The 22,313-nt window shown below is 43.8% G+C and overlaps 3 protein-coding genes across 3 annotated transcripts; 1 reads left to right on the top strand and 2 right to left on the bottom strand.

The window, feature by feature from the left end:
• Positions 1-60: 60 nt before the first annotated feature.
• On the bottom strand, positions 61-13,287 carry ppap2d (phosphatidic acid phosphatase type 2D). The gene is made up of 6 exons (XM_088357367.1): positions 12,783-13,287; positions 3,723-3,880; positions 3,369-3,655; positions 3,238-3,295; positions 2,143-2,319; positions 61-1,492 (listed from the first exon to the last, which is right to left on the bottom strand). Exons 1-6 carry the CDS (start codon positions 12,970-12,972, stop codon positions 1,388-1,390), a joined length of 975 nt encoding a protein of 324 aa, XP_088213493.1. The 5' UTR covers positions 12,973-13,287; the 3' UTR covers positions 61-1,387.
• Positions 13,288-14,565: 1,278 nt separating this feature from the next.
• Positions 14,566-16,692, bottom strand: tnfsf14a (TNF superfamily member 14a). The gene is made up of 5 exons (XM_088357369.1): positions 16,447-16,692; positions 15,977-16,010; positions 15,624-15,692; positions 15,337-15,408; positions 14,566-15,259 (listed from the first exon to the last, which is right to left on the bottom strand). Exons 1-5 carry the CDS (start codon positions 16,639-16,641, stop codon positions 14,877-14,879), a joined length of 753 nt encoding a protein of 250 aa, XP_088213495.1. The 5' UTR covers positions 16,642-16,692; the 3' UTR covers positions 14,566-14,876.
• A 951-nt stretch (positions 16,693-17,643) lies between these two features.
• Positions 17,644-19,451, top strand: LOC148384020 (transmembrane emp24 domain-containing protein 5-like). Its single transcript, XM_088357368.1, has 4 exons — positions 17,644-17,847; positions 18,527-18,624; positions 18,739-18,925; positions 19,102-19,451. Exons 1-4 carry the CDS (start codon positions 17,680-17,682, stop codon positions 19,303-19,305), a joined length of 657 nt encoding a protein of 218 aa, XP_088213494.1. The 5' UTR covers positions 17,644-17,679; the 3' UTR covers positions 19,306-19,451.
• Positions 19,452-22,313: the final 2,862 nt, after the last annotated feature.

Below are 22,313 nucleotides of genomic sequence, written 5' to 3' on the forward strand. Positions count from 1 at the left end.
CTTGCTGATCATATTTCCTCAAATTAACAAAGAGCGGAAAAAAATAAGGCGATCGCACAGTAACATTCACCATTCATTTTATTGGTTTGGGTTTTTTTTTTCTTTTTTTCGAGTACAGTGGTTATTTGTGCCTTTCTGGCCTTCACAGACGACAATATGGGGGAACACAACAATAGCTTTCTGATAATCTATGGCTCAGTCTAGTTGTTATAACACAAATATGTCTGTACCTGATCAACATACATACATGTAAAGAAAACACCGACATGGTCACACAAATGAACACGCGTGAAATTGTGTGGTTTATAAAATGACGCAAACTATTTACATTCAATTGGAATAATTATCATTTCACGGGAGAACCAAAACACAAAACCACAAATGAGTCATCGGGCCACAATGAAAAGGAAAACTACGAGAATAAAGTTTCATTCACGATGAAACTCAAGTGTACACTCGTACAAAGTTTATTCTTGTAATGTTACAAAACTTTATTCTTGTAATTATGACTGTTTTCTTATATAAGTAGTAGTAAATATTTCACTTTCAATGTGGCCTTAAACATCTTCTGGAAAAAAAACTGATTATTCTTTTTCTTTTTTTAACTTGTCATAAAATATATAATATCGATTATAATCCTTACAAGGTTCAGTTATGTACGTTCAAGTGCTCCTAAGAAAAGAGGAATTCACACAAATCAAGGTGCAGCTCAGAGGCCGAGTCTGGGGGCAAAAGTTGCAAAAATTCAGTCAACGCTCCGCCTCTGAGACGCAGTCAAAGTGGTTAGTACAGAAACAATATATATCATTTAAAGTTATTGTGACCATCTAGTGGGAGGGGCAGCCTGACTCGAGCAGGTTATAGAAGTCTACGCCAGTGCTTGTTTCTCATCAGCAAGTGTTTGTCTCTTTACATGGGAGGCTTCGTGGCATCATTTCACAGCAGCCGAGTGCTATCTTGGAGAAAGACGGCTTTTTTTTTTTAAGACACCAAAGTTCGGCTTGGACGGCTGACCAAGCACACTTGACCTCAGCCACAGACAAAAACAACTATCAATATTAGCAGCTTCTAATAATCCTCTGGAAAAATAGACTTTAAAAAACAAAAAACAAAAAAAAACTACTAAATCACTACGCAGTTCTCACTGGACGGGTTTGACTTTAAGTCATATGTGCTTCTTGTGTTTCACATGTGAGAGCAGGTTACATCGCTGCCGTGTGACTTTGTGTGTGTCAGTGTGTTAGATTGTTCTCCATCGACGTCAATCATCTCCTCGGAACGATTCCCTTTCTTGAACAAAAAAAATTTCTTCTCGCAAATTCTTTGACATTCGTCGTGTCTCTCTCTCTCTCTCTTTCGTTTGACGCTTCTCCAGAGCCATTTTATGTTAACACACAGTCTGTTGGCTGGAAAGAGGACTCTCCAAGGACGTGCTAGTGGGAGACAGGTCTGGACGGGTGCAAGGCTTAAACATGGAGGAGATGTAGAAGGCCTGCAGGCACAGATACAGCACATGTCAGTGAACATATTAGGACCAAGCGCGCCTGTCAATCATCTGCTGTTTTTGAAACACCACTAGAGAGATGGAGTGAGGAAGATTTAGGAAGTACACAAAATGGGTCCGAGTATTGGAACACTTCTCCTCACTTTCACTCTTTCTGAAAATGCTTTCGACGAGACGTTGGAGTGAGTCTTAGGGAATGTTTATAAATTTTGTTCCCGCAAAGTTGGAAGCGTGTATTTTTTCCAAAAGGTCTTTAAGATTCAGAAGCAACTGAAGGGACTCGCCCAACCCCTGAACGATGAACCCGACATGCACGGGCTTGGAAGACCACAATGTATTTTCCCAAGGCAAATTCATCCAGAGCCAAGATTGGATAAAACCAAAAAGTTCATCCAAATGTGTTCACAACTATGCCTGAATTATGACTGGAAAAAAAATGTGATTATGAATTAATCCGTGGTTCATGGCAAAGCGACACATCCAATTAAACCCAAATACGTTCCAAAACTTTGGTCAGACAAAAGTGCTTAGAAGTGGAAAAAGTTGAGAAACGTGACGAACTATAAGAATGTCAAAGATCAGCGCGCGCAAAACCTCAATAAATGTTGATAAACAAAACATCTATCACGTTGACATACCACCCAGTACGCAGTGAGCCCTCCTTGGATAAACCCCGTGAGGACGTCGGTCGGATGGTGGCGGTAGTCTGAGATGCGGCTCAGCCCGGTGTAGATGGCGATCATCACCAAGATGAACTGTATGAGAGGGCGCAACAGTCGAGCTCCTCGCCATGACAACCGAGCCTGCAGGTAAAACTAGGACAAGGAAGAGGACAAAATGTGACATGAGGTCACACAAAATAACTCAATGTTAGCTTATTTTTCTTTTGCTACGCAAAGCGGGAAGAGAAGCTGGGCGTGAGTTCATGAATACGATCTCAACCCCGCTTCCTTCTTTTGTTCGTCTTCACCTTGTAGAAAACAAAATGCTTGTGAGAAACTGGGTCATTTTGGAAGAACTTGAACCCATGTCTTTTCAGATTGAGCTTCTGATCTTCTTCATAACTCTCAAGGTTAACCACAGTCTTTGGAAAGACAAAGGGTAATACGCCCTAACGCTTTCTCCCCTCATCTCTGAGTCATATTTTATCCCGTCACCCATCACTACTTGAAGAAGCAAGAGGAATATTTATATTTCAAGATTAATAATGTGCTTTTGTCTTGCTGGAACTGTCATCTCTCTCTCACAGTGCACCAATGACTGGTGGGCAGTGTAGTGAGAAAATGATGAAACGATAGAGGGAGGGGGGGGCATGAGCGAGCGGGTGTCTTGCTCTGAAAGAAGCCTGTCGATCTCTCAGCAGGCGTATTCAGTCCTTCACTACCACCCCCTTTTTAAATGAGTCCCACAACAAGGCCTCCTCTGTCTCCATAGGCTCTTCATCTATTCATGTCCCCCGTGGAAAACAGTATTCCTCATTCTCTCCCTCCCTCCTTGTCTCTCGGCCTCACCGGCTGGAAGCGGGATGCCTTTGGAGACTCGCAGCCTTCAAACATCTTCTCCCTCATGACCAGGATCCTTGATCATATAAAACAGTCCATGTCTTGGAGTGTTAGCACATGTGTAATTAACTTGTCTGGATAAGACACGGTGTTCCTGGCCTCTGAAGGTTTGCCTTCTAATGCCCGGGACGGAGAATGAGAGTTTGCAGAGGTAAACGAGAGGTCACTTACTGCTAGATAGAGCATGGTGTACATGGCGAAGGACGCATGGCCGGAAAAAAAGGACTTCCTGAAAGACATCAAGAATTATCTCCATGAGCCAAGATGCTGCATACTGCATCCGCGATATAACGTGCACACACCTTGCCTCCTCGACCATCTTGTGGTTAAGTTGCTGGCAGGTCACCTGGGACACGTAGCTGCCCGGCGTGCAGTTGATGGATGCGTAAGTGATATTGCAGACAGAGAGGAAGTTAGGTCGCAAGCGTCCCACGCTCAGCTTGGCCATATTAGTGAGCGATTGGCCCACGCAGCAACCAAACAGGAAGCTCCCCAGCTCTTTGTACAGGCACGACACATAGCCGTTGCCAACAAACGATCTTGAGCGTACGCCTCGGAAACGGACCCGGAAACATTCGCCGAGTGCGATCTAGAAGGAGAATGAGCAAAGTGGTTAACGTGAGGCAACCAGGCTGATCGGATCATCGGCGTCTTACCGTGAGGCCGGTGATGGCGATTCCGCCAGCGATGAGCAGGCCATCCGGGATTGCCTCCCGCTCCACGTAGGGATACGTTATGCTGGTGTCCCCGCAGAAGAAGCCTCGTCTGTACGTTTCCACCGCCTTCAGCTCGCACGCAAAGAATGGGATGGAGGCTGATGAGATGAGTCAAAAAGGCAAAGGAAAAATAAATAAATAAGCTTAATGGCTTTCTGTGGTCTCGGATCCGAGCGAGATTATGAAGCGCATGATACAGCGATAACAACGTAAAGATGGCCGCCATGAATGTGTAGCGACATGAGGAGTGTCAGTCAACCGGAGATTTACAGATTACAGGCGGATCGGGCATTCCGCACATTTCTGCTTTCACAAAAGGAGCCGGAGAGATGAAAGATGGGTTGGAGATGGGCATGTTGAATGAGGAAAGGAAGGAAGAAGAATATATTAAAAGATGTGCTAACTGCTGAATGTCTTCACACATGGCTTCAGGTGTTTACATACCCGAGAAGCTCTTGAGCATTCACGTTTGCACTTGCTGTGAATTTTCTTCTAAACTAATTTATGATGGGTTGACCAAACAATAAGACTTTCAGCTACGAGTGTTATGATAGGGGACAGGAATGAAAGTAAGACTGCGTTTAAAACGTTCTGGGTTACGACAGAAAATTTTAAGACTATCTGAAACATATTTCCCGCTCCTGAGTGCGTCCTCTATTTTCATGTGCCACAATTTGAGGATGTGCGGTAGATCCTGTTGTACGTCCTGCTAAGTTGCTAATTATAGCACTTCTCGTTATCAAGTTAAAAGAGTTCAAGGTCTGGCTGAGCCACCCGACAAATAAAGCTCACAGACCAACGGTGAAAGTTCACTAGTGACCAAGTTGAGCAATGTTAGTACCTCAGATTGAAAGCCGGACTGTTCTATTGTTTTTCTTAGCTAGTATTTGGTAGAAAGTTTCAGCTTCTTGTCATTCCGCAGAGTGCAGTAAGACCACAGGACTAATCATTAACCTCTTTGCCTCTCCCTGAGCTCCTTGGCCCAAAACGTTCTTCCTGCCAGGGAAGCACACAGCTCGTGACTCTCACAGCCAGTTCATATCAGTCAAATGAACACCAGGTCTACAAATCCAGACTTGGTTCACTTTTTTGTATTCCCTAGTTAGACAAGAACACGCCTTCCTTGCTCATTCATGACCATTGAACTGATAAGGCGAGGGTAATAATCTGCAGGTTTGAGGTTATCTCTGTGGAAAAAAACAAGCTGGGGCCATATTTCACATCTGTGATGACGTGGCAAGTCAGATGGCTTGAAACAGTCCAACTGTCATCAAAGTCACGCTGCCCTAGCAGAAATACCAAACACAGATCGGACCAGGCTCGATGGTGTGTATATAAAAATGAGAGCGGCGGAAAAACTACAGGCCCTGTGACATGTCAGAGAAAGACAGGAAACATCTTGCCCTCCCCAAATAAGGAACCCCCTCATGTGCATCATGTAAATTCTGGTTTTACAACCTGCATGCGGACATCGTATCTGTAACACAAACAGGTTCAAGTTGCATGCAGGTGCCGGAGGTTGTGTTGACATTCCATTGACTGAAAAGACACTTCCAAAGTCCAGACCACCTTATAAATTAAAGGGGGAATTCAGTTTACGACGTTCCTATGTATGCGATGTAAACAGAGTTTTGGTATCAGTCGGAACAGTAATTAAACAATTATAAAATGAAACAGTACAGTAGGAACAGTAATAAAACCATCAAGCCATAATGAAAATGATAACAAAAATGATACAATACACGGAACAGCGTAAATCAAGGACGTCGTAACCCAAGGACCGCCTGTAGTTTATTCAGAAAATCATCGAGTATCCACACGCGTTGATTTTATGTAAGCGTTCACCAAGCAACTCAGTTGAGTTTTTTTTTAACGTGACTATTTTTAGGTTAAGCGTTGTCTCAAGGGATACATTTAAATAAAAAACACATTGTTGTATTTTTCCTGGAAAACAAACATCCTCTAAGAGGATTTCCTGGTTCCTGATCAGTGTTTATTACAGCTCGGTGGAAACCTGCAGTAGGCAACGGGCGTGCATCATAGTTGGTAATAACGACTGATTGCATTTCAGAAGCTATTATTTTGTATAGAAGGTTCAAAGGTTGACAATAAGGAATTAAAGTTGGTGTAGTTACCTCTGCCAATGAGGTGATGTTTTATTGTGTTTGTGACACAAAATGTTCTTAACTGAGTTTTGGGACATGAAGAATGTGAGGTCATGCTTTCGTCAGCTAATCAATTTCTATACATTAACAGCCAGTCCCTTCATCCGAGCCATATTGGATAGGACAGATGGTCAATATTCTCCTGGATGGACGACACGCTTTCTGTCACAGCCTAAACACTACAGTTACGGTCGGAGCATGGATCTCTTGAGGGATATTGGTCCATACATATGGGAAGTGCTGACCTGGGTAGAGGTTTGCCTTACAGCCCTGAGGCCTGCTATTACTGACGGTTTGTGTCCTAATGGCCCAGATGGCCAGGATCCAAACATCACTTGAGCAAAGTTTGGCCTGAAAGCTCGCACTACCCTGGTAGCTTACACAGCATTTGCACCGTCCCATAGTGTTGTCACAGTCAACCTCTAGCCTTTTACAACGACTTTAAAATAGTTATCACAACAAGACCCCCAACCTTCTACAGGCCTTCACATCATGTGTCAGGCAGCTGTGAGAAAACTAAAACACCTGGCCAAATGGCGGAGGACATGGCGAAGAGGATCGGCTTACAGAGCCAGCTCAGCATCTGCTACTCGCTGGACATTCAAAGGCAGGAATGCTTTCTTTCACATAGTCAAAAGGGCCTGGACTGAAAGAAGAACAGAAGAGGGAGGGCGGGAAGAAAGTAGCGAGCGAAGGAATGAGAGCAGAAGGGATATGTGTGCCTCACTCTGAGAAAGTCTTCTGGTTCTAATTTACACATCTATGACCACAGCCCCGAATGAGCTCACTGTGAGAGAACAACAACCAATAGCAAGGGAGAAAAAAAAATGGAGCCCCAGCTCAAAAACAAGTTAGTTCAACATTACAGTCAAAAGATTGACAAACGGGGGCGGGGCTAGAGTTGTATCGGAACCATGGGGCTGAACAAGAGTGATGCGGCAAAGGCAAAGAGAACACCAGACGGAGACGATTAGAGTGGTTCTGGAATGCGAGGGTCAGGGATCCGGGCTCTGCTGGGACCCGCTCTGTAAACACGACCCTACCTCAACTTGAAGAACACCCCCCCCAGCTTAGGACACTTAGATGCACGTCAAAGATGCAAACAAACCAAATCCACAACCATACAAACAAAGTGGCAACCAAACAAACCACAAAAACCAAAATGACAACCACAAAACCAACGTATTCAAACTACACTGGACTCGGAGAGAAAACCAAAACACAAATTGAATATTGAAGTGTTTACTCATCATTACCACTGACCCAAATGATTTCCTATGAAGGCTTCTGCAAACATCCAGTGCATCATCATCCTAGATTAGCAGCACATTTAGCCTGAAGCGATGTCAAAGCTGTTTCATCACATCCAATATTATTTGACCGTGCAGACTTTACTCTTAGATAAGATGAAAAGCCCTTATTGTCATTGTATGGTGGGATACAACAAAATTGGGGAGCAACTCCAAACAATAAAACAAGTCAAACAATATGTGCATGTAACACAGGATACAGTACAGTAACTTGACGTGCAGAGCAGATGAAGAATTTATAATAATAATTTTTATGCATAACAGTGCAATGCCATAGGCATATGTGTTGTGTACAGTAGCAGCAATGGAATTTGTTATGAGTTATTTGAAGTTCAGTGTAGTGATGGCCTGTGGAAAGAAACTGTTCCTGAGTCTGTTTGTTCTGGTTCTGATGGACCGGTAGCGCCTGCCTGAGGGCAACGGGTCAAAGAGGACACACAATCAATGAATGACCTGTCAAGGCCATCGGACTTACAGTTTGCGAATCCGCAGAGCAGGCCAGTGCGGTGTACCAGGACCCCTCTGGGGTGGTCCACTCTGGCCCGGCCCCCTCGCTAGCATGCCAACATTTCCCGAGTAAAATTTAAGATGTGTGCTTAGTGTCAAGTCGAGCTCTCGAATAAAAAACACAGGCGGGGTTCCTGACTTGTAAAGTGTCGTAATTTGTTATTTGCGAGTCCGATTATCCCCCGCTAACGTCATCACAAGAGGCAAAGTACGAGCTCATAAACAGCAGGCTACAGCTGGTCCCGGTGGCCTTGCACAATTATTTGCTCTTTGATGACTGCTCAAAGACGGTTCCCGTATCTAGCCCGGTCTGAGTCAGTTACTTCAAGGAAAAGAGTCTGGATTCAGAAGAGGTGGTCTTTTTTTGGCAAGTAGTGCAGGAAGAGATTAAGGGACATTCAGAGAATTGTGCAGCGGAGTAACACTTTTACAGGAAGTGAAATCATTCACACCAAGGCTGTGATTAAGACAAGCTCAATGAAAGAAGACTGCGAGTGTGCGCCCAAGACGGAGAATGGTTTTTCTTCCTGGTTGCCCTTGGTGGGCTCAGGCAAGTTGTGGTGAGATAAGAGCCCAAAACCGGCCCTTTCTAGAATTGGCTGTTATTGGTCTGAGAGTCTAATCTGTTTTGTCTACCCTGATGGTCACACAAAGCCACAAAGTCAAAGAGGAACAAAGAGTGACTGATGAGGCTAAACACTTAGCATCTGCTCCCGAACAAGATACACAAGCGTAACCCAAGGTACACCTGCACAATAGAATGTTTCACGACAAGATACCAGCAACCATGGCTTCCACTTTTTATGCGTATTCTCTTCCTAATTTCTCCAAAAGGAGGCCAGGCCTTAGTCACATCCACCAGGAGAGCTCTTTCCTCACCCCTTGACCCGTTACAGCTGTGCCTTTGCAGACATACTTCTTGCAGCTGCTTGTGTTCCCGCTACACTTGACTGACTCGCTTCCTGGAGGCCCGTTCGGGAGTTCAGGGCATGCGTGGTGATTTCCGAGGTATCCCCTCGTCTGATTCAGCAGGAACTGCCACTGTGGTATGTACCTTGGAAACTTTAAAGGAGCTCTGGGGTGGTTTCAGTATGGCGAAGGTAAAGTCTGACAGGCTGCAATATGAGAATGAGGCAGGGTTGTGGTTCAGACTGTAAGGGAGCTTGGTGCGGGCGGGGGGCGCTTGGCATGGAACAAAATGAGAGCAGTTTTATCTGCGTGTTTGGGTTTTGCGGGTTTTGGTTTGTTGGCACAGCTCCAGAGGAGGTGGAAGGAACCTTCAGGTGAGATAGGACACACTGCTAGAATGGTCTTGATAACACTGCCATGGGCTGTTGTCTAAGGGTAAGCTTACACAACAGCAACCTTGGAAAAAGATATTTTCAAATCATATCTCCCACGTTTCCAAATGAACTAACTATGAAACCATGTCACGTCATTAGCCAACCAGAAGTAACTTGCAGAAAAGGCACGATCGATGGAAACTCGGTAGGGGTGGTTAGGGAATCATATGTGACTCATAGTGAAACAATAGATAAAATCCTTAAGGGAAAGACCGAGTCATACTCAGGTGGACATGCCGATGCTCCTCAGCTTTTCCCTCATTACAGCTAATAGCTAACATTGGCCACTAATGGAACCTAGGAGAAGATTGCAGACGCCTCATTAAAATTACATCTCAGGAGAACCCGTTGTAGATGCCCAAGACTTGGGCCATCCCTTCATTCAAGCTAGCGTTTCCCCCTTCGACCTGATGCTAAATGAGACATTTCCAAGCCAGCCTTAGTGGGCTTATGAGCGAGCTATTAAAAGGAAACGCAATGTGATTGCATTGAGGGAAGCTAATGGATGCAGCAGCACGGCGCTACGTCCACTAAGGAGAGTCAGCAAAAGCTTTTCTTCCGTTGGCTAATAATTAGACTGCCACATTTTTAATGGCACGCCCTCCGTTAGCCGCAGAAGTGACGCCAAGTTAAATTTGTCAACAAACAATGCTTAAATGGCAGCCGGTACGGCTGACACGCGTTCACACGTCTAGAAAATACACACACACGCACACACACACGCAGGAGAGCGTTTAATATTCCAGGCCTCGTACGCCTTGACATGTTGTTGCGTGTTGGCCGCACACAGCTTGCCAAAACACTGGAATCCTACTTACATAAATCTAGCAGCCGTCCAACGCATGCTGACATTAAAAAAACACACACACCTCACAACTTGCATGAACTCACTTTTAAATTTGTGTTTTTATTATGGGAGGAGAAAAGTGGGAACTGGGAAAAGACGGAGTGCTTATTGACGGGACTTTTACGCTTGTCACGTGTTTCATGTACAGGCAGTCAATTCAAAACGATCTGAGCGTTCACCGGGGTTTTGTGACTTTAAAAACGTTGTACGAGGTAGTTCGTGGAAATGACACTTTGTGAGGAACTTCTTGTCCTGCTGGAGAAAACATCCTTTCGAAAAGTCCTTTTTGGTGAGTTATAGCGAGACAGACTGAGAGGGACTGTATGTACCCGTTAATTTTTTTTTCAAAGTTCCAAAAGGCCGCCTTTGCAAACCTCTTGCTTCAAAACAATTCTAGAAGGACGAGCACAGCGACAGCAGTGTTAAGGTCAGCTTTTAAAGGCTCACCTCCAAGAAATCATTGCATAATTTGGGGAGAAGAGCTCCAAGTAGCTTTATTGGGGAGGGCAGCCTTAAGACCACCTGCGCAAGAAGCCAAACAGCAGGGCCTGTCCTTGCACGCTCACCTCACATGACAAAAACCCGATTGTGACCTCTGGGTGGCTGGACATTTCAGGTTTAGCTGCAGGCCGCAGCGCCTTGTCAGGTCAAGAAGACCCCGCCCCCTTCCATAGTCCCACAACTACCAGGAATGCACGCACGCTAATAAACAGCCAAGAAAAAAGCTTTCTGCTGAACCAGAAGCAGAATATCCATCACCAGCGTGTCAGAGAAGCGCAAAAAAACAGCCGAGCCTGCTTATTGACGCACAACCAAGAGCCAAAGAAGCGCTGCAGACAGATTAAAGTCAATTCCAAATGACACATCATCCTTTTTTTGTCAGCGCTTCATTGTGAGGTAAATACTATTTAAATTAGCCAGTTCTGCAGAAAAAAAAAGCTCAGAGCATTTCGGGATCCCTCTCAAGCTGATAACATAATGAGGACGGGATGCTCGAGGCTGAAATTCCACAGTTACAGTAGTCAATGAGCCCCTTCACGGGATGAAGAACGCCGCCAGGTCAAATCGTCTGCTGATGGCATTTTTTTTTTTTTTCGTGGGCAAATTGTGTTAGTCAGAGATAAGAGGATTTGGCCAAAAGAAGGAGTCAATTCATTGCCAATAAGTCGCGCCATTCACTCCGGGATGCCCCCAGATGAGTCAAGGTCAGGCCTCTGCAGATAAGCAACGTGAGACAGGCAGGATGCGCACCAGACTGCATGCCATCCAGTTTAGGACTTGCTTTGTTGAATTCCAATCACGGGGCCAGTGCAACGTTGGAAGTCTTCAAAATCTACACAAGTATATTTATTTAAAAAAAAAGAAAATTATCCCATCTTCCAATTCGTAAAGCCTTCCGTCATCCTCCATGAACCAGGAAGTAGCCTGCTAGCTAACAGTTATACAAACAATCCCAAGTAAGGCAGTCCACTCCACCTTTGTTTAGAGTTGGGCCTCGGTGAAAATCCGTACTCTATTGTTGTGACATTCTCCAAAAGCACCACTCCCTTAACAGTACACTTTATAATAGGCCCATAACTGTGTAGCTCATCATTTGATTGTTTTTTCCACTCGTGTATCTGAAATCACAAAACCATCTGACATCCGCTTTGCTTTTTTCCAGCTTGAGACGCAACATGGCTAAGTCGGGGGTCAGGGAGGATGTACAGCGAAGGCGGTAGGTGGCTTCCACTTTCATGGGGCGGGTGTGGGATTTCCTCCATCATGTTGACTGATGCTCGCCGCTTCTTAAACACAAAAGCTTGGCTAAACTAAGTTGCTGAGGTTAGCAACGACAAGAGCAAGGTTAAATAATAAACCCGACGTTCTTGCTAGTTTAACCGTCACACAAGACATCGGACCAGTTCGTCTGCCTGAGCAGGTTACACCTCTTCATCACTTACTTTCTCCTCTCTTAATAAGTCATTTTAATAAACGCTCAAATTAAAATAGGTCATGTTATGGTAATAATTTTGTTTTGTTTTTTTCTTTTACTGCTACACCACAAATTTCTGCTGCACACCTCAAAACATAACCCGCCTGTGGTTCGGTCACTATTAAATCTGTCATGTTTTTAAAACTATATATATACACATATAAAACAATAATTACTCTCTGGCACAATGCCCGTTAAGCACTCAACACACAGGCATGAACATGATTTGTTCGTTAACAATTGTAACTGAAAACGTGCCGCCCTTTTCTACGCTTCATTGTTGTTCACCATTGATGATGTGCATGACATAAACTTGAAAGTTTTCATTTGGAACGGCTTAATACACTCCATTTTGCAGTATTAAGTGCTCTTCTAACAAACCCAACCATTGTTTTGCAACAAAAAACGAAATTACGCTGTAAAAAAAATAGTCATTACAGATATTATGCCTCGTGTTCACTTATTCCACTTTTATTGTCAGTGTGGGGCCGTGTTTGCTGTTATTCTAATGCGATCCAAGCTTCCAGCTGAGCACTGTAAATTATGTGGCTGACATTCAATGTACCCGAGCACAGCTATGTTTTCATCCCAATTCCCACGTTCTTCTCCCGGGAACTTTAGGGTGAGGGGAGGTTACCATGGGAACTGATGAATTCCTGGGACAACTGCACTCAGCCCCATTCTTCCCACCCTCCTATCCCTCTACAGGGAACACTTTCATTTGGGCTATTTGGAAGGAGGGGAAAACAAATTCCTCGCAATTTCCCCCAAAGGCAACGACTGCACTTTGCATGCACTTTGCATGTGTGGCTCAAAGCAATTAATGGATGTGATTTGTTATTTGAAGCCTTACCGACACACAGGCATATTACATCCAAACCGACGAGCATCTTCCTCTTGGTGCAGATGGAGCTATCCTCCTCCTCCTTGTCGGGCTTGCTGAGAAAATGCTTCCCAGCACCGTTTTCCTTCCCCTCCCCGGCCCCGTCACTGTCAGCCAGCCGGGGCAGCGTGCTGCTCCCGTGGGCATTAAACTTTTGCATGTCCCGCTCACGCAACTCGCTCCAAAAAAGTCGCTCAAATGGTAATGCTTACTGGTCGCAGATTAAAGTCTGGTGACAAGTGTCAGAAGTTTTTCAGTCCGTCCGCCGGTGCCAAAAATCCATGGTTTTTAAGGAAAAGTTGACCGTGAGACTCCGGGAAAGCAAGCCGCTCGTGGGTGCTTGCGCTGCGGGCATCCGGTACCCAAGAGTGCCGATGGTCCCGGTGAAGAGTGCTGCAAGTGGGCGGGCAAGCACACTCCACAACTTCTCTAACCGTCCTCCCGAACCTCAATCACGTTTGTGTATAACACACAAGAGGGAAAACTTTTTTCCTGCGGAGTAAAACTTCAAAGTAATCTTCCGGTGTGACGATTTTACTTTCATCGCTTTGATGTTGCACTTCCGGTACGACAGCTTTTGCGACAGCTTAACTGTAATCACTGCCCAACATTAAATCGATATGCAATTTGGAGCTGACCCGTTCGATCGGCATCTGACCTACAACACAACATTGACTCATCCACTGTCACGATGCCAGGCCTAACGAACTGCAAGACACTTCATTAGGTACACGTACTTTCTCATGAAAAGAAATGTCAATCAAACAGATCAAAGTCCATCCTGTACCGTGCCTCACGTCCAAAGGTTCGCTCGGATGGATTCCAGCACAATGTAAATAGATGAATGTTGGTCACATGGAAAACCTGAATGTTCCCCAATTTAATTCACCAAACGATGACAGTATATTACATTCGGTAAATTACGCCATAAAGAATTATAGGTTAGAATTAGTTCCACCACTACAGTGGGCAGTCAACTGAGTTGTATAATTTACAGGTCCTCTTCGTTGAGTTACTTTGTAACATTTGACAAGATGTAATCAGTTTATTTGATGTGGTGGTTTGGGGTTTGGTCCCACCGCTTCGCTCATTCTCATGCTGAGGATATTTACGCACCTTTAGCACCACCATGCGTTCATGGGTGGTAACTGCAGCAATCACTTAATACTGGACTTGCCAATTACTTTGCCTTGCATTAAAATTCACTAGTGTTGTAGATGTAAGTGTTAGTAGACTATGAAAAAAGAAATTTTTTTTTCCATAGTAAAAAAAAATTGTGAACATGTAAACCCTACGCAATTGCGCTGACGAAGCAAGTGGATCACGTCCACATCATCTCCTTACAATATTGAGTCATTTGTGCACCTTTACACCTTTGGTGTGAAATGAAAGTATGTAATGGAATTCCTCTTATGTATTCGAAGAATTGCAGCTAATGACAACTCAAAACAATAACAGTGAAACTGCTCCTACCTTTGCCCAACGCACAGCAGTGACCCGATTAGAGTTCATTCGTCATTCCTGTCTACTTTCTATTGTCGTTGAATCTTGTCAAACTTCAACATTCAAATTAAAAGCTTTTGCAATAATAATCCCTTAAATAATATGAAAAGCCTACTAACAATTACTCATCATTTTTACTAACATAATCAACAAATTCCCAATTTGTTTGGTATTTTTTTTTTCTTTACTGAAAAATTTCAAATGTGACTGAGGCTTACACAAACAAATGCACTCAAAACAAAACAAAAAATCTCTTCTAGTTCGAAGTATATTTATATTATACATTTCTTGCTTAAACACCCGTTTGGGATTAAGAAGGGTAAACAACACCCTCTGCTGGATATTACTGCCTACTGCACAATATCTACATGACCAATTCAAAATAGCGTAACTTGGTCATGTAGGTGTTCAAAATCAAGAGTATTGATTTAATCTCTGATGGTCTACGAATTAAAATTGCATTAAAATGCCACAAGGTGGCGTCAAATCAATATTAACAAGTCGCAACATTTTGAGTGAGAGCATCTGAAGTGGCTGTAAATAAGCTTAATGTGACATCAATTATATCATAAATGCACCAAAGATGCTCTCGTAGGCAATAACCTGCACTATTTTCGAGGTGTCCCTGACTTTGACAAACAGGGCGTCATCTTTGTGCAGGTGGAAAACCCCGCCGAGGAAAGAATTGCTGATGTTGCCGTCTGCGGAGGAATATTTCCTGGCCTGAAGGAGGACAACGGGGCCAGCGGAGTGCCGGCGAGTGTGCATCTCGACGGTGTGGTGGAAGACGCGGTGGCTGTGAAAGGACAATTTGCAGTAGACAAAGTAGAAACCTTCCCGACGGATCAGCAGACTCCCGTCCTTGTAGTCCATGCCGCGGAGGAGGTGGTCCGAAATGCGGTTCCAGCCTACGATGCCTTTGCCGTGACCCACATCTTTGGCACCTGAGGGTAATTCACATCTACACTGTCCCAGTATCCCACATTTAGCTAAATAAAAGAGTCGCACTTGTCGGACTCACCCATCAGGCGTGCAACTGGTTTGAAAAGAGGGAAACAAGATTTGCAAGTAGTATATTGAGATGCATTTTTTTCTGGTGGGGAAGGAAGAAAAGAGGAATATTATTTACAGTAGTAAAAAAAAAAAAAAAAAAGTCTACACACCCCTGTTTGAATGCAATGTATTTGTGACTTTTAAAAAATGAGATCAAATCTCTTTTGAAAAAAATCTAATGTAATTTGTACACTTATATTCCGTTGCACAAGTGTGCACACCCTCCTATGATGCCGCAGCACTTGTTAGACTCACCGATCTGGCGTGCGAGTGGTTTGGAAGTAGGGCTATGACGAGTGGAAGTGGGAGGAAATGCACTTTTTTCTGTCGAGGGAGGAGGAAAACCAGTGACATCGTTTACAGATATAAAAAGTCTACACACCCCTGTTTAAAAAAAAACATATTTGTGATATGAAAACCAGACCAAGACAAATCAATAGGAGGAAAAAAAGTCTACCATTAACATATAACCCGTACTTCTCTATTGTTAAAATGTTGTTGCACAAGTGTGCACACCCTTTTGTAACTGTTCTGGGAGACTTTTCCCGACATTACTGTAATGCAGACTTTTTATATGCAGCGTATGTGTTTGCTGACATTTTGCTTACCTGCACTCAACTTGGAGAATGACATTGATGGTGCCTGCAATGCAAAGTCAAATAGATTTGAGACGTGTCAAACCCTTAAGTGATGCTTGTGCGAGAAAAGAAGAACGTGACCACTTCCTTTTGCCACATTCGCCTCTGTGTACAGTTTGTCTTTTGCCATTGACGAGCAACCTCAAGACCCTGACAGGAAATGCTCACTCTTTTTAATCTTATATGTTCACTCGTTATAATATAACTGGCCATGACACCAAACCAACTGAACATTGTAACCTTTCAAGAGTTGGAGTCAGATGAAGTAACTCGAGTCAAAATGGCTGCCACTCCACAAGATATTATTTGCAAATTTAATGTCAATCATTTGGAATAAAAAATAATGTCGTTAAAAAGAAATTTAATACATGGTCACAGTGAAAATATATATATATTTTTTTAATTAAAATCTAAATCCTAACAAAAAAAAAAATACTTACCCCGACTAACTGACTTGAATGCAGGTAGAAGATGAGCAGCGCTTCCACGACGAGCCCGCTCAGAGCCACACTCACCAGCACAAAAAGGAGCGTCTGGGCCAGGCTGCTGCATCGCCGGTTCCGGCCCGCTCGGGGCGGTAGCGGAGGGGGGCCGGTGTGGCTGTCCACAAAGTACACAGACGGTCGGTGCCTCATGTCTATGCAGGAGCAAAACTGAGTCGAATAGTTCGATGGTTGAGAGGTGAGAAAATAAGTAGATGGGTGGGCTTCTTTGTGGTTACCCCAGCAACGCGTACAATGTGGCGTCAGTACTTCAGGTTTGATTACGTGTAAGGTTACAACTTGATAGCCGCAGAAAGTTACTGAATTGAATGTTCAAACTATTTTTAAGGTTATAGTGGTGACCTGTGTCAGTTAGTTTTGTTACTTTTAAATACTATGCGTTTGCATTTCATCTTTAAGAACTGTTTTCTTTCACACATTTGCTCGGATACATTTACAGGGGTGTCAAACTCACTTTTGTGGTGGACCGCATTGTTTCCTTTGGAGGACCATCATGACTGGCAATGCCTTACGGTAAACTAGTTTTGAAATCTGAGACGAGTAACAAGTATTCAAATATTTTAAAAAGATGAATGGTAATAAAAATTGCTAGTAATTTCTCTATTTTTCATAAGCGAACACAATTTGTAATTTTATTATTCACACATGAAGTCAATTTGTCCTCGCGGGCCTCAAAATGATGTGATGGGCCGCGTCTGACCCCAAGCCTTGAGTTTGACACCAATGTGCATATGTTCAAATTGAGAAAACCCTAATTTGAAACACTAATCATATGTTGAAACCCTGACCTTAGTTTGAAAAACCGTGATTTGAAACATCAACCGTAGTTTGAAACCCGACTGAAACTGGACAAAGATTTTGAAAAGATTTATCTTGGTCTTAATCTGGTATTTGAACAGGCTTGTGTCAATTTTTTCTAACCACCCTCCCTAACCGGTTAGCTTCTATTGTGTCATGTAGCGAGGTGTCATGGTTTGATTTAATGTTTCCAAGCTTGTCAGTTTCCTCTAATACTCGTGCGACAATCTGGTGCTGCCGGCTGGCAGACGCTCATCAATTAGCCGCGGGCCAACAAACTCGAAAGACCGGAGCCGAGCCGGCCGAGCAGGTTCTGACAGGAGCCGCTTTGCCGGCGACTCTCGTCCCTGCGCTCACACTGCGATTGGGACCATGGCGTGTTGGTTGTCTTTGGTGGCCTATCTGGCCGCATACCTGGCCCAGGCTTTGTCTTTTGATTCCAGTCGAGACATGGAATTTACCTTCTTGTTACCGGCGGGCAGCAAGGAGTGCTTCTTTCAACCCGTAGGAAAGGACAACAGGCTAGAGTTCGAATACCAAGTACGGTACCTGGTCTTACTTGTCGTAACTTGACGTGAGCTTTACTTCAATTAGTCAAAGAATACTTGAATAGATGCTGTGTGGACAAAAGTAATGGGACCGTGTGGTCTTGGTTGAGCCGCTGTGATTTCAGGGTGTGATTTTAGAGGGGGGCGGGTTAAAGAAATTACAATAATAAAATGAAGTATTGCATTTTAATGACCATTATGATGCAGTGGTAACATTCAAATGAAACGTTTTCACATTTCATTAGTCGCTCAAAATACACGTCACGTGAAGTCAAGCTTTCTTGACCTTGCCACAGGAAAAGGGAAAGTTTGATTTGTTGCTCAACTTTAATTTTTTGTATTGTTGCTGTAGAAAGGCGTGGTTGTTTGGACTACACTTCCGTCAGCTTCCTTCACTTTTAATTACCATGTGTTTTTAGTACGTTGACTTTGTATGGGGCATTGTTGAAAGGAAGAGAAGAGGTTTTACAGGTGCTCTTGAAAGCGCCAAGCCACGTCATGCCCATCATCAGTGGTACTTGAGGATAGAAAAACAAGTTGAGCTACACTTGGAACAACATTGATGCCACTTAATGACTACGGAATGCATTTTCTGGATGAATGAATTCTTTCAGCAAGAATGGCCTACAAAAATCCATATTTTAATGTTCATGCATGTGTGCGTCTTTCAGGTAATTGGCCAGCCAAGTATGGATGTGATCTTCACTATGTTCTCACCCAGTGGCCGCCGATTGTTTGAGGACAACAGAAAAAATCACGGCCTCCACAAGTACCTTTGTCTGTCTGTCTGTCTGTCTGTCTGTCTGTCTGTCTGTCTGTCTGTCTGTATATTTGTATGTACATATGTATGAATGTCTGTCACAATGACACATTTTCTTTGTAGGCTGCAGAACACTGATGAAGGCGATTACCAGCTGTGCTTCGACAACGTTTTCAGCAAGATAAAGCAGAAGCTGTTGTTCTTCACGTTGCTCATCAGCGATCCCAATGACATGGACGAAGACGACGAAGAGGATCTGAAGGAGATCGCTGAAACTGAAACTATGGAATATAGGCTGCAAGACTTCAAGGTGACAAACACACTTGGAAAGAGAAAGCTCTGGCACACTGGAAAACTGCACAACAATGTACAAGTGGCAGTAGAACGTTATCAAATGTACTTCAAGTTATTTCATTTTTACATGCTAGAACTTGGTTGACCACTAGAGAGAGATGGCGTAAGTCATGACGTTGTGGTGTCCCACAGACCCGTATCGACGCCTTACACAATAAAATCCAGAGGGGTCGCGTGATCCAGCTCATGCTCAGGACCTTTGACACCAGGGACCAGCGACTGCAGGACAACAATCTGTGGAGAGTCAGCTTCTGGTCCTTCTTCTGCCTGGTGGTGATCATAGTTGTGGGCGTCTCTCAGGTGCGCGCACTTGAGTCGCTCTTCCCCGGGAGGTAGAACGACCCCCGCGGCCGGTGGGCAGCTTCGGCACAGTCTAACGTTTGTACACTCACGCCTTCACTTACAAGGTGAATTGGTTCTCCTTGCTGCTTGTATCTTAAATCCATCTTTGATGATTTCAAAAAGTAAACCAATTCAATGAATTCATCATCCACGTTTTTGTCTCAGATTCACCTTCCTACACCAATATACGAGCACAAAACTCAAGATAAGCAGTGCAGAAAATGGGTGAATAGTAATCTGATGAGAAAAGTCACAATTGTAGGAAAATGAGAAAAATTAAACCAAAGGACCATAACAAGTTGTAATACTGTGTATTGAAAGTCTACACACCCCTGTTTAATTGCCACATTTTTGTGATTTGATTTTTTTTCGATTTAATTTTTGTTTATTTGACAGGGACAGCGTTCACACAGTGTACCACAAGGGGCTATTATTCATCTGTAATCCCTGAGGCAAGGTGTGCAATGTGTTTTGCCCAAGGTTCGAGCTGCCGAAATTAGTGTTGGCTCGTGAGTGAACGATTCGTTCAAAGGAACAAATCTTTTCAGTAAACGAGAGTGAATGAATCACTTCCTAAAGTGATTCGTTCTTTTTTCAGTTCATATGACTTCAACCAGTAGGAGTCGGTAATGCCCATTGAAGCTGGTGCCTCCTCGCCGTAAAACAAAACGAAGAAGAAAATTACGTAACTTCCCGTTCACGAACGAGTCATGAATTGCATTTCCCGTTCACTAACCCAACGGATCTGTGAGCGAACGAGTCAGTGGGTAAGTGATTTGCATTTCCCGTTCATCTCGAGAACGGATCAGTGAGGGAACGAGTCCTGACTTTCCAGTTTGCGAACGAGTCAATGAGTGAACTGCCTTTCCGTGCATCAACGGATCAGTCAGAGAACGTGTTGCGGCTCCTTGCCTGAACAATTCAATGAATGAACGTGAGCCAGAATGTTCATAAACGATTTGCCAAGGAAAGAAAACCACACACTGAAACCCCACTTATTTTGTGCTCGATTTCTTTATTGCATTAAAGGATGCGCTGTTATGCAACAGCGGGGAGATTATGCGTCTCTTTGGGTAATCTTGATTTTATAACATAGTAGTTTTTAAATAACGTGTATGCATATACACGCCTAAATATTGTTATCCAATATATCTACTGCAATTTCACATTAGATTGCTGGTTTGAAATGTACTGTTATTATTATTATTTTTATTATTATTATAATAAACATTTATGTTAAAACTTGTCTGGTGTTTTATTCCTTTTTATTTTTTGGGGCATTAAAACAAAAGTTTGACATTTGGTTAACTGCTTTATATGACAATATGTATATGTGTTTTACGTTGTATAATGTGTTGGTGTACCCCAAAATAAAGAGCAAGTAGTCAAATACACATTCTTGACACGTACAAAAAAAAATGCATAGTTATTAGGTACAGCTAATGGAGTGTCCGTGTGACGTCACAGATCAACCAGCCAATCAAGAGGTGGGGGTGAGGGCGGGTGTGACACTTCACTTTCAGCTTTGGTCATGATTTTTCCCTAATGAAGTGACCTGTTAGGTACACATGAAAATGGTGGCGTACCTAATGGAGTGTCCGTGTGACGTCACAGATCAACCAGCCAATCAGAAAGTGGGGGTGAGGGCGGGTGTGGCACTTTTCACTTACACCAGGGGGGTCGACCTCCAGTCCTCGAGGGACCGCGTTCCAATATGTTTTCCAAGTTACCCTCGTTAAACACACCTGTGTGAAAAGATTTGTTCATTTTCACGTACTGTAGGAGCTAAAACTTTTCACGCAGGTGCCCTTAACGAGGGAGTCACATGGACATTCCATTAGGTACACCGCCATTTTCAAGTGTACCTAATAACAGTCCACTTTATTAGGGACATATCATGGTCAAAGGTCACAGGTGTCAAGCTCTAGTCCTCGGGGCCACGTTCCAATATGTTTTCCAAGTTACCCTCGTTAAGTGCAGGTGCGTGAAAAGTTTTAGCCACTTTCACATTCAAAAGGAGCTAAAACTTTTCACGCACCTGCACTTAACGAGGGAATCACACGGACACTCCATTAGGTACACCGCCATTTTCAAGTGTACCTAATAACAGGCCACTTTATTAGGGAAATATCATGGTCAAAGGTCACAGGTGTCAAGCTCTAGTCCTGGGGGCCACGTTCCAATATGTTTTCCAAGTTACCCTCATTAAGTGCAGGTGCGTGAAAAGTTTTAGCCACTTTCACATTCAAAAGGAGCTAAAACTTTTCACGCACCTGCACTTAACGAGGGAATCACACGGACACTCCATTAGGTGTCAAGCTCTAGTTCTCCGGTCCGCATTCCAATATGTTTTCCAAGTTACCCTCATTAAGTGCAGGTGCGTGAAAAGTTTTAGCCACTTTCACATTCAAAAGGAGCTAAAACTTTTCACGCACCTGCACTTAACGAGGGAATCACACGGACACGCTTTAGGTGTCAAGCTCTAATCCTCGGGGCCACGTTCCAATATGTTTTCCAAGTTAGGGTTGGGGTTAGGGTTAGGGTTAGGTCAAAGGTCACAGGTGTCAAGCTCTAGTCCTCGGGGCCGCGTTCCAATATGTTTTCCAAGTTACCCTCGTTAAGTGCAGGTGCGTGAAAAGTCTTAGCCACTTTCACATTCAAAAGGAGCTAAAACTTTTCACGCACCTGCACTTAACGAGGGAATCACACGGACACGCCATTAGGTGTCAAGCTCTAGTCCTCGGGGCCACGTTCCAATATGTTTTCCAAGTTAGGGTTAGGATTAGGGTTAGGTCAAAGGTCACAGGTGTCAAGCTCTAGTCCTCGGGGCCACGTTCCAATATGTTTTCCAAGTTAGGGTTAGGGTTAGGGTTAGGTCAAAGGTCACAGGTGTCAAGCTCTAGTCCTCGGGGCCACGTTCCAATATGTTTTCCAAGTTAGGGTTAGGGTTAGGGTTAGGGTTAGGTCAAAGGTCACAGGTGTCAAGCTCTAGTCCTCGGGGC

Source organism: Syngnathus floridae, chromosome 17 (genome assembly GCF_059516105.1).
Source record: "Syngnathus floridae isolate MCC-2025c chromosome 17, RoL_Sflo_1.0, whole genome shotgun sequence".
Taxonomy (NCBI): Eukaryota; Metazoa; Chordata; class Actinopteri; order Syngnathiformes; family Syngnathidae; genus Syngnathus; species Syngnathus floridae.